We start from the raw sequence: 12,715 nt of genomic DNA, 5'->3' as shown, positions 1-12,715 counted from the left end.
TCTCATACTTGTTATCCCTTGAAGACAAAATCTGAAAACACAATGTCACATTCCACATGTACACTGACCATCCCCAGTTTTACCTCGCCCACCACCCCTCTCAATCCGTCCACTGTCTGATTTGTCATGCTGCTTGTCCGACATCTAACAACAATGGCAACTTGTATTAATATAGTACATTTAACGTGAAACGTCCCAAGGTGATTCACAGGTGTATTATGAGATTTTTAAAATCTGACATCGAGCCGCGTAAGTAAAATTTAGCGCAGGTGACAAAGAGGAAGATTTTAAGGAGCTTCTTGATGGAGGAAAGAGAGTAGAGGCGCGGAGAGGTTTAGGCAAGGATTTCCAGAGCTAATGGCCAATGCAACAGAAGGCACTGCCAACAATGGTTGAGCGATTATATTCATGGATGCTCAAGAGAGCAGAATTAGAGGAGCGCAGACATCTCGTGGGGTTGAGGCTGGAGGAGATTAGAGATGGGGAGGCCATGGAAGGATTTGAAAATAAGAATGAGAATTGTGAAATCTGGAGCCAATGTCGGTCAGCGAGCAGAGGGGTGATGGGTGAGCGGGACATGATGCGAGTTAGGACACGAGAAGCCGAGTTTTGAATCACCACTAGTTTGCGCAGGGTAGAATGTGGAAGGCTAGCCAGGAGTGTGTTGGAATAGTCAAGTCTAGAGATAACAGAGGCACGGATGAGGGCTTCAGCAGCAGATGAGCTGAGGCAAGGGCGGAGACAGGTGATGGTACGGAGGTGGAAATAGGCAGTCTTTGGTTATGCTGCGGATATGTGGTCAAAAGCTCATTTTAGGGTCAAATATAACACCAAGGTTGCGAACCGGTTGGTTCAGCCTCAGACAGAAGTTTGGGAGAGGGATGGTGTCAGCAGCTCAATTAGACCTTTTGGTGAATGAACCAAGGAATAGAATTCATACCTGGTGAAGAATTCTGTTTTAGCGTTGCATAACAGAGCAATGGCTTTTTGAGGACACAAATATCCACTTTTCCCTTGTTAGTTTTATGTCACCAGAGTGCAGAATTTACTGGAGTAAGACATCTCGCGGTGTGCCACGTTTGTTGGATTATTATTTTTTATTTCCTCACCCTTCAGCTCAAAAATTATTTGCGCAGGAAATGTGAGTTGATAATGACTCAGTGCAGTCAACGTGGTATCTTGGACCTGGATGAACGATGGGACAAACAGTATATCTCCTTAACATTTAACTTAAAATTTAAGGATAGAAAATAAAACACAGGAGCTACAGAGAAGGAAATGGAAGGAAAGAAAGATTGGATTGAGAGAGAAAAAGAGACAAAGGAGAAGTAAGAAAGAAATGCACATTTCAAAAACATCTAGGAATGATTTACTACCTACAGGAATGAGACAATGGTTTCAATTGTTACCTTGCTGGAAAAATAACCGAGTAAAATGTGCACACTGTTATAAGGGTGTTTTTTTAAAAAAAAACTACAATTGGTGGCAGGAAAGAATTGTGAATCGTCACAAAAGCTGGATGATGTGGGCAGCCTCACCAGAACTGGAGTTCACCATCAACCTCTGCATGAGTTTCAAGAAAATGCTACATTTCCGCTGACAAATGTATAAACTCACTGCAGAAAGTTAGGGTTGGTATTTAATGACATCAGTACCCTGATTATGACACGGTTTATGTGCCTGCAATGCCACTCGATTTTGGAGACCCAGAAAGGGAACAATTGAAACTAGAGTCTCATTCCTGTCGGTAGTAAATCGTTCCTAGATGTTTTTGAAATGTACATTTTTTTTCTTTTGTGTGTCTCAATCCAGTCAATCTTTCCCTCTATTTCCTTCTTTGTCACTCCTCTGTTTCATTCTCCATGCTTAAATTTAATTGGTTAAGGAGATGGGCTAGAATTTGCACTGCATCTCGGCGGTATTGGTCAGTTTGGTCGAAAACCAGGTCGGCGCAAATTTCCACAGAGTTCCACCGGTGGTTTTGAAATACCGCTGGGGAGCGGACCGCCAGCGTGCACCGTCCAAAAATCGCTCTTGCCCGAGTTTTGACTCAGCGATGACCTGTAGGTAAGTAGAAAAAAACGCCCACAAGAAGCAGTGGGAGCTGGGCGGTAGATAAGTAGCCCTGCAAAAAAAGTTAATGGGCTTTTAATAATTATTTTGAAATTCTTTTCCAGTGATTAAGTTGAAAAGGGTCTTGAGAATGTTTTCTGATTTTTAAAAAAAAAAAAATATTTTATGTTTTTTGGAAAAAACATTTTGTGTTTTTCCCCCCTCCTAGGCCCAACCCGCAGCTCGATCTAAATTTTAGTAATTTCCGCCCATTTTGTTCAAGAACCGCCCAATCGGCTCAAGATTGCGTTTTCCGCTGAGAATTGGGGTGTCAGGTCCGTTTTTTGTCGCCGGGCGGAATCGTTTCCTTTTTTTTGTGGAAGTATGGACAATACCTTTAACTTCAAACTTAGAGTCAGCAAGCAGATGAGTTAAGTTCATGGTTTGCATTAAAGAAATGAGCGTGATATCATTGGGGGAAGTATGCATTGTAAATGTTACCCTGTTAAAGCATTATCTATTGATAGGCTGTTCGGAAATGGCAAGCATCACAAGGGTGAGAGAAAATTGTGACAATGTGGAGAAATTGAAGAGTTTTAATGTATTCTAGATTGTGCTTTACATAATTAATAAACTGCTTTCTTCAGTGAAAGTTAATTAATTTTAATTTTGATACAAAGCTGAATATAATCTATATCCTTTTTTAACAGCTAAACAATCTATGGATGAAGGCAGGACACCTATAATTATAGATAATACAAATATTCAGGCATGGGAAATGAAGCCATATGCGGAAATGGTAAGCTGTATGTATACTTTTGAAATGCATTAGAGTGCAGTGGCTGTAGCCTCTTATTGACGATTAGTGGAAATAAAATTAGCACTTTTAGAAAGAGAAAGCAGCTTTCTTCTAAATCGCTAAAAAATTTTCTTTTGCACATTAAGGTTGACTTGCACTTGCATGCATCTTGTAACTGATGCTGGAAACAGTGTAAACTACCTGCACCAGCTTGCACAAGTTGGAAATTGTTAGTTCAAATGACTTGCATTCTGGGATTGTACATTTCCTATAACGTTGGCAACTTTTTCTGTGGTAAATAAAAACGTTTGTATGGTTAGATTTACTGGTGGTATGTTCCAAATGATAAAACTCCAGGAGTTTTCAATTCTAGCTTCAATGCACTTGTTCAAAACGTTCAGTACATCAACATTTTCAAGTCTGGAATTCCAGCGCATATATAATTATTCAAATGTGAAATACTCAATCGTGATGTTGATGACTATATTATCCTACACAGGCTGTGGAACGATGTTACAGAGTGAGTTTTCGGGAACCAGAAACCTGGTGGAAGTTTAATGTTGTGGAGCTGGAAAAGTAAGACCATAATTTATTTTTTATAAACTTGAATTGATCCCTTGTATTAAAATTTCAGAAATGACTTCAAATAAAGATTCCATATGTCATACACAGAGAAGTGCTAACTGAAGAAATGCTCACACTCAGTTATTGAATGTATTACATCTGTTTGTAAGATTTCTGCTTGTACAGTGTTTTTGAAGTAAGCGTGTTCCACGAACATGATCAATCATCCAACCATTGTCCTCGGCAGTAAAGTAAACAATGAATGAAAAGCTTTAAATTGAAGCACTCCTATCCAAGTCAGATTATGTTGAAGCACATGCTTTCTAATACATTATATACTTCTTTGGAAGTAGAATAGCCATTTGTTGTTCAATTCTTGCTCCATTCTTGCTGTTTTATGTTCTTGGTGTGTAAATTACTGCAATATCTAAAAGGGATAGAAACCAATCTGTCTAGCTGTTACCTGCACACCAAGGGTATCTATGGGGTATTAAACCAGCAGGATCTCTCAATATTTTGTTGGAACAATCGCTGTCAAGGATTAGAAGACTATAATGTACTCAGCATTTGATCATTTCCACCAACAAAAATGAAATGCTTCATTTTCTGAAATAGAATTCCTTTCATCCTGTTAAGTGATTGAAGAGGGGAATTTAGAATTCGCTTAAAAATCTAATCAAAACAGTATTTGAAAAATTGTGCTTTATTAAATTGATGTTTGCTTATGAATACTGTAGCGTAGCAGTTCTATCCAGAAGAAGCGAGGGCCCGGGGCAGCGTGGGCCAGCCCACACTGATATGTATGCGCGCTACGTCCGTGCAGCAGAGCTGGTCTCCAGTTGTCTTGGGTGATCCTTGCCATTGGACCAAGACCATGTGGTGGCTGGTGTGCAATGGCCACCACACGTTTTTTTTTTTTTAAATCCATGCACAGGCATCCGCCACCCTTCAAGATGTAGTTTGGGATCTGGAATATTAGGTCCTTCATTGAAACACCTGTGAACTTTTTGGCGTGGAAGCATCCTTGCTTCGAGGGACTGCCTATGATGATGATGCACGAGTAATCCAGAGTCCTAGGCTAATAATCCAGAGCACGAGTTCAAATTCCACCATGGCAAGTTGTGATTTTGAATTTGAAAAATCTAGAAATAAAAACTTAGTAAACCAGCAACTGCACGTTCTGATACCAAAACCCCTTGCATAAGATGTTCCAGTACAGCTACAAGACTGGCATCTACCCGACTATGGAAAATTGATGAGGTGTGACCTGTTTACAAAAAGCAGGATGAATGCATCCTGGCCAATTACTGTCCTTTCAGCCTATTCTCAACTACCAGCAAAGTGGTGGAAGGAGTCATCAACAGTGCTAGCAAGTGGCACTTAGTCACCAATAATCTCCTCATCGATGCTCAGTTTGGGTTCCAGAGGTGAGGCAGCATTCGACTGAATGTGGCACCAAGTGAAACTGAAGCCTTACCGAGCACAAAGGAAGATAGTTGTGGTTGTTGGACGCTGATCATCTCGGTCTAGGACATTACTGCAGGAGTTCCTGAAGGCAGTATTCCAGGCCAAACTATCTTCAGCCGCTTATTCAATATCCTTCCCTCCATCATAAGGTAAAAGGTGGGGCTTTTCACACACGATCGGAATTCTTCAGATAATGAAGCTGTCCATGCCCGCATACAGCAAGACCTGGACAACATCCAGGCTTGAGTTAAAGTGGCAAGTAACATTCACGTGATGCAAGTGCCAGGCAATGACCATCTTCAAGAAGCAAGAATCTAACCACCTTGATATTAAATGGCTTTACTATCGCCGAATTCCGCAGTGTCAATATTTTGGGTGTTGCCGATGACCAGAAACCATCCCAACTTGGACATTTATCGCCAATCCTTATTGCTGGGCCAGAATCCTGGAACCCCCTTCCAAACAGCACTGAAAGCACCTTCACCACATGGACTGCAGTGGTTCAAGAAGAAGGCTCACCACCACCTTCCCACGGGCAACTAGAGATTGGCAATAAATGCTATGCCTGCTGGTGACGTCCAAATACCGAAAATGAATTAAGCAATCTATATTCTCCAATATAAATGTGCGAGTGTTAATATAATAAATGGATCTTTTTAAACTTTGTGCTCCGTCTGTTGGATTTAAGGCAGTGAGATATGCTCATAATGCTTAAGATTGTAACATCATTGGACTAGTAATTAACGTCAAAGGTCCGGATTCCGGAATATTTTATGGATTCCGGACGATCCTGCCACCAATCAGTCCGGATTCCGGAACTCCGGATTTTGGAAGCTGCACCTGTACTTACCGTCAATTCCGGTAAGAACCGCCCGTTTTACCTTGTTGCGCCTTTAACTGCCGAGAATCTTGGTACAAGATCCATTTTCTCGCCAGGCGGTATTTTTTACCTTTTTATTAGGGAAATTTCCACCAGCGTTAGTTGCAGGACCTTAGTGGTGTTTCTGGGTGGCAATCGGGCAGTGAGGGGCTTGAGGGAAAGTCTAGCCCCATGAAACTATCGGTTTGTTGTAAAAACCCATCTGGTTCACTCATGTCCTTTTTAAGGAACGAAATCTGCAGTCCTCACCTGTTCTGGCCTATATGTGACTGCAGATGTACAGCCATGTATTTGACTCTTAACTGCCCTCTGAAATGGTCTCGCAAGCCAATCAGTTGTACACAACCACGATGAAAAATAATAAGAATAAAACTGGACGGACCACCCGGCATCAACCTCTGCACCGGCTACAGACACGACAATGGCATATCCAACCCAGTTGACCCTGCAAAGTCCTTCTCGCCAACATCTGGGCACTTGTGCCAAAATTGGAAGAGCTGTCCCAGAGACTAATCAAGCAACAGCCTGATATGGTCATACACTCAGAATCATACCTTTCAGCCAATCTCCCAGGCTCCTCCATTGCCATCCCTGGCTTTGTCCTGTTCTACTGGCAGTAGTAGATAGTCAGGAGGGAGTGGCCTTGGGAGTTCTCAACATTGACTCCAGACCCCATGAAGTCTCATCGCTTCAGGTCAAGCATAAACAAGGAAACCTGCTGATTACCACCTGCCACCTTCCCTCAGCTAATGAAGCGGTACTCCTACATGTTGAACATCACTTGGAAGAAGCACTGAGCAGCAAGAGCACAGAATGTACTCCTGGGTAGGGGACGTCAATGTCCATCATCAAGACTGGCTCGGTAGCACCACGACTGTCTGATTCCTGAGGGACATAGCTGCCAGACTGGGCCTGTTGCAGGTGATGAGGGAACGAACACGAGGGGGGAAAAACCTACTTGACCTCGTCCTCACCAATCTATCTGTCGCAGATGCATCTGTTCATGACAGCATTGGTAGCAGCGACCACCGCGCAGTCATTGTGGAGACGAAGTCCTGTCGTCACAGAGGACACCATCCATCATGTTGTGTGGCACTACCACCATGCTAAATGGGATAGATTCAGAACAGATCTAGCAGCTCAAAACTGGGCATCCATGAGGCACTGTGGGCTATCAGCAGCAGCAGAATTGTATTCCACCACAATCTGTAACCTCATGGCCTGGCATATCTCATCCAACCCTGGAACCGCATGTCAGGAGCACCACCAGGCATACCTAAAAATGATATGCCAAGCTGGAGAAGCTACAACACAGGACTACATGCATGCTATGGACAAGGCTAAGCAACCCCATAACCAACGGATCAGATTAAAGCTCTGTAGTCCTGCCACATCCAGTCGTGAATGGCGGTGGACCATTAAACAACTAACTGGAGGAGAAGGCTCCTTGAATAGCCCCATCTTCAATGATGGCAGAGCCCAGCACATGAGTACAAAAGAAAAGGCTGAAGCGTTTACAACCATCAGTCAAAAATGCTGAGTGCATGATCCATATCTGCCTCTTCCTGAGGTCCCCACCATCACAGAAGCCAATCTTCAGCCAATTTGATTCACACCACATGATATCAACAAACAACTGACGCACTGGATACAGCAAAGGCAATGGGCCCCGACAACATCCCAGCAGTCATGCTGAAGACTTGAACCCCAGAACTAGCCACACCTCCAGCTAAGCTGTTACAGTACAGCTCCAACACTGGCATTCATCCAACAATGTAGAAAACTGCCCAGGTATGTCCTGTCCACAAAAAGCAGGACAAATCCAATCTGGCCAATTACCGCCCCATCACTCTCCTTTCAATGATCAGCAAAGTGATGAAAAGTGTCATTAACAGTGCTATCTAGTGGCACTTACTCACCAATAACTTGCTCACCGATGCCCAGTTTGGGTTCTGCCAGGACCACTCTGTTCCAGACCTCATTACAGCCTTGGTCCAAACATGGACAAAAGAGGTAAATTCCAGAGGTGAGGTGAGAGTGACTGCCCTTGACCTCAAGGAGCATTTGACAGAGTGTGGCATCAAGGAGCCCTAGTAAACCTGAAGTGAATGGAAATCGGGAAAAACGCTACACTGGCTGGAGTCATACGTAACACAGAGGATGATGGTTGGAGGTCGCTGCAGGAGTTCCTCAGGACTGTGTCCTTCGCCCAACCATCTTCAGCTGCTTCATCAATGACCTTTCCTCCATCATAAGGTCAAAAGTGGGGATATTCGCTGATGACTGCACAGTGTTCAGTGCTATTCGCAACTCCTCAGATAATGGAGCAGTCCCTGCCCGCATGCAGCAAGACCTGGATGACATTCTGGCTTGGGCTGATGTGTGGCGTGAATGTTGTTTGCCACTTAAGTGCCAGGCAATGACCATCTCCAATAAGCAAGCGTCTAACCACCGCCCCATGATATTCAACAGCCTTATCGCTGAATTCCCCCACCATCGACATCCTGGGGATCACCCTTAACCAGCCACAAATACTGTAGCAACAAGAGCAGATCAGAGGCTGGATATTCAGCAAGTGTCTCGCCTCCTGACTTCCCAAAGCCTTTCCACCATCTACAAAGCACAAGTCAGCAGTGTGATGGAATACTGTCCACTTGTCTGGATGAGTGCAGCTCCAACAACAGTCAGGAAGCTCGAAACCATCCAGGATAAAGCAGCCTGCTTGTTTGGCACCCCATCCACCATCTTAAACATTCATTTTCTCCATCGCTGGCATACTGTGGCTGCAGTGTGCACCATCTACAAAATGCACTGCATTCAAGGCTTCTTTGTCAGCACCTCCCAAAACCATGACCTCTAGCACCTAGAAAGACATGGGCAGCAGGTACATGGGAACACCACCATCTCCACATTCCCATCCCAAGTCACACACCATCGTGAATTGAAAGTATATCGCCATTCCTTCATGGTCGCTGGATCAAAATCCTGGAACTCTTCCTAACAGCACTATGGGAGTAACTTCACCACACTGACTGCAGCGGTTCAAGAAGGCAGCTCACCGCCATCTTTTCAAGGGCAATTGGGGATGAGCAATAATTGCTGGCCTTGCCAGCGACACCCACATCCCATGAAAGAATTTAAAAAAAAAAATTTAACTGAGTTGAAAATAGAATATAAATATTGGGCAGCATTAGAGTTGAAGCATTTGAAAAAGTCATTCACGAAGATGAAGTTTAAACACTTCGATCCCTTTTGAAGGACATTGTGACGTGTGAAGTCGCTGAAAAGAAATTGCCGACTCCCTTCTGCTGCAGTAACTTATCATTCTAATATCAAAAATAAGGTTTGCTACCTAAAGGAATTAAAAATTACATATTTCTCAATGATGTGAATAAACTTCCCATTATAACATCATTCTTTCTTTTGTAGGGTATCTTCATTTACATTTTTCTTTTAAACTTCTTGGCTTCAGCCGCAGTTGATTTTCGTGGAGTTGTCATTGTGTCAAATGAAAAAAGATAACATCTACACAAGGCCTGTAATTCCCAGCAGGTGCATTGTGGAGAATTGACGTGCATTCATGTGATTATCAGTGCAACTTGAAGCATGTCTTCCCATGAGTTGTAACAGTACTTGACCTTTCAATTTTAGGTTTTCAACTGAAAAACCTTTGTATTTTTTTGTATTGCACGGAGAGAGATTTTTCAGGAGCAGATGGAGGGAAATGATTGCAGCTTTATTTTGTTTATACTGAGAATTCAATACCGATGATCATTAACATTTAAGTTTTGTTACAGAGCACCATCTCAGCGTGTTGGTTAGTAATGATCAGTTTGATGTGAATTGGAGCATTAATTTTAGAACTTGGGGAAATATTTCATTGGATTTTTCAGTGCTTTATTTTTACCTTCAGAGACTGCTGAGAGAGAGAGGGACACACAGACAAAAAGAGAGCATTGCAGCGCATATATTTATATTTTCTATATTAAGAATGCGGAGGCGGGGTGGGGGGAAATCACATTATTACATAAAGATTTATACAGCTGTGCTCGGCAAGGGGAAAACTTATTGGAAAAAACAGATGCTTCATTGTTACAAACTTCTTTCCAAAATCTTTCACAATGCACGCTAGCACTCCCCTTCTAAACAGCTTAACCCGAACTCACCAACATCTGACAGCAAGTCGCAGGCAATTCACTGCCTCCCAGCTTGAGTTCATAGCCCATTAGTCCACAACACTTCCATTTCTTCCTGACAGCCCTTTCATTGCCTCCTGACAGCCTCTTTTACCTAATCTCTCTCTCTGAAGCCGAGGCTTGAAATTGATTTTCTTGCCAAAGCTATTCCTATCAACCGAAGGGACTTACCATTTGGACTAATCCCTGCAATTAGGATGTTACTGTTGGCATGTTTGCATGGGAGAATTTCCTGGCATGATCAGGATTTTCTGTGCAATTAATTGCAAATGTTATTCTTCAAGTTATGAAAGTATTTTTTTTCCCAGTTATTTAAAAATAACAACTTTACTGTACTGTGGTCTGCACGGAGTGGACTTTGTGGTTTATTTGGGAACTTGGAAAGAGTGGGAATTTGGAGATGAGAGAAACAAGTTGCAGCTTCTTGCCCACACTATTTGTAGTGCTTTGTGTTATAGGTAGATATTTAATTTTATTACCCATTACTTAATACAGATCAATTAAGAAGTCAAGGAATTAAACTGTAAATGAAGTTGCTTCGGCCCCAAGTTTCATGCCGCGGCGAAAACGGCGCACCTCCGAGCTGGGCGCCTGTTTTTTGCGCCGAAAACTGCGGCTAAAAAAAAATCCAATATTCTCGAGCTCCTTGGAGCTTGATGTCTGCTTGGCACGGCGCGCTCTTTACAGCAGGGGGCGGAGCCTAACACTCGCGCCGATTTTCTAAGCAGCAGGGGGCGGGTACAATTTAAATTAGCCTTCGTGGTGCCGGCAACCCTGCGCGTGCGCGTTGGAGCGTGCGGCACGCGCAGTCTCACACAAACATTGACACGCGGCCATTTTTAAAAATACTGCAGAAAAAGTGAAGATTTGTTTCTTGGACCGCTGCAAAGGATTGTAATTTAATTTTTTTTGATATTTCTGTGTGTGAGGGAGTGCTTTTAGCAGCACTGCTGAATAAATCACCTGCTGAAATCAGTGAGTTCAGCTTTTCACTGCTAAACTTGCAGAACCGGTGCTGCATTGGTGCATGCAAATTAAGGACTGTGTGTTTGGAGAAATAAGAGTGCCAATTCAACTTTGCAATAATACGTGGTGTTGACAATGCAGCACCCATTCTGCAAATTTAAATATAAAACTGTCGATGTGGCTGCCTCCCTGTCCAAATGGCCTCAGTCCCCCTCACCGCTCGAAGGCTGCTGCTATATCTTCGGCTGCCGGCCAGCCACTGACGCCGCTGCTATCTCATGGCCGAATGGCCTCACATCGGTCCGCTGCTGATTCTTCGGCTGCCGGCCAGCCACTGACGCGCTGATATCTCATGGCCGAATGGCCTCGGGTCCGTCCGGTGCTGCTTCTTCGCGGCCAGCCACGAAGAGAATGAAGGCCTGCCTCAAGCACTGCAGCTCAGCTCGAAGCTTGCTGCCGCTGCCGTCGAGACACTGACGCCACACCGCTGCCTGTCTCCAACATGAAAGGCCTGCCTGAAGCACTTTCACACAGGTAGGAACATGGTTTATTTAATCTTTTCTTTGCTTATACATTTTTATTCAGGTTGGATTTATTTGTATAATATTTGTATAAGTATAACTAAGGATTGATTGTAGAATTTAATGACTTCCCTTCTCCCCCACCTCGTTCCCTACGCCTAATTTGTAACCTAAGCCTGATTTTCTAAAGTGTAGACAAGGTTTTTTCGAGCGTACAAAAATCTTCACTTACTCCATTCTAAGTTAGTTTGGAGTAAGTTTTCACTCACGAAACTTTGAAATCAGGCGTAAGTGGCCGGACATGCCCCCTTTTGGAAAAAAATTCTGTTCCAAAGTGAAACTGTTCTACCTGACTAGAACTGGAGCAAACTAAATGTGGAAAATTCCGATTTCTAAGATACTCCATTCTACACCAGTTGCTCCTAAAAATCAGGAGCAAATCATGTGGAAACTTGGGGCCTGAAATGCAAATGTAATTACATTTAGTTAAATAGAACAAAGTAATATAGGGATGGCAGTGCAGGTGGTGTCACAACTGCAACATGTGGGAGTTTGTGGGGAGAGCATTGTGATCCCGGACAACCATGTTTGCAATAAGTGCCTGCATCTTGAGGGACTTCAGCTCAGAGTTCTTGAGCTGGAGTCTGAGGTGCAGACATTGCGGGGCATCGGGGAGGGGGAGAATTATCTGGACACTTTGATCCAGGAGGCAGTCGCATCCCTTAGATTAGGTAGTGGTCAGGGGCAAGAGGATGTGACTGTAACTCAGGCAGGTAAGGGGACCCCAGGTGCAGTACTGGAGGAGCCTCAGCCTTTGCCCTTATCCAAGAGGTGTGCGATTTTTGCTGCCTGTGTGGATGAGGGAAACGCCTGCCAGATGGATGAGCAGGCGGACCATGCTGCAGGAGGCCATTCAAGTGGGGGAGGGGAGGGAGGTGGGGAGTGAAGGGGAATGTAGTTGTGGTTGGGGACAGTATAGTCAGAGGGATTGATACTGTTCTCTGCAGCAGTGACCGAGAGTTTCGATGGTTGTGTTGCCTGCCCGGTGCCAGGGTTAAAGACATTTCCTCATAGCTGGAGAAGAACTTGGAGTGGCAAAGGGAGGATCCAGTTAACGTGGTCCACCTAGGAACCAACGACATAGGTAGAACTAGGAATAAGGTTCTGCTTAAAGAGTTTGAGGAATTGGGGTCCAAATTCAAAAGCAGAACCTCAAAGGTATACCTCTAGATTGTTACTTGAGCCATGCACCAATTGGTATAGGGATAAG

The 12,715-nt window shown here is 43.8% G+C and overlaps 1 protein-coding gene across 4 annotated transcripts in view; it reads left to right on the top strand.

Annotated features, from left to right (window-relative positions):
* LOC139275198 (NEDD4-binding protein 2-like) overlaps nt 1-12,715 on the top strand; it is a 114,319-nt gene that overhangs the window by 29,766 nt on the left and 71,838 nt on the right. For 3 of the 4 annotated variants that reach the window (XM_070892334.1, XM_070892335.1, XM_070892332.1), the window contains exons 4-5: nt 2,763-2,851; nt 3,351-3,427. The exons of the other annotated variant lie outside the window; for it this stretch is intronic. In XM_070892334.1, coding sequence (XP_070748435.1) covers nt 2,763-2,851; nt 3,351-3,427 — 166 coding nt within the window. The remainder of the gene's footprint in view (nt 1-2,762; nt 2,852-3,350; nt 3,428-12,715) is intronic. 4 annotated transcript variants of the gene reach the window in all.

The sequence above is a fragment of the Pristiophorus japonicus genome, chromosome 10, assembly GCF_044704955.1.
Source record: "Pristiophorus japonicus isolate sPriJap1 chromosome 10, sPriJap1.hap1, whole genome shotgun sequence".
NCBI classification, from domain to species: Eukaryota; Metazoa; Chordata; class Chondrichthyes; family Pristiophoridae; genus Pristiophorus; species Pristiophorus japonicus.
This window is presented reverse-complemented; position numbering and strand designations above follow the sequence as displayed.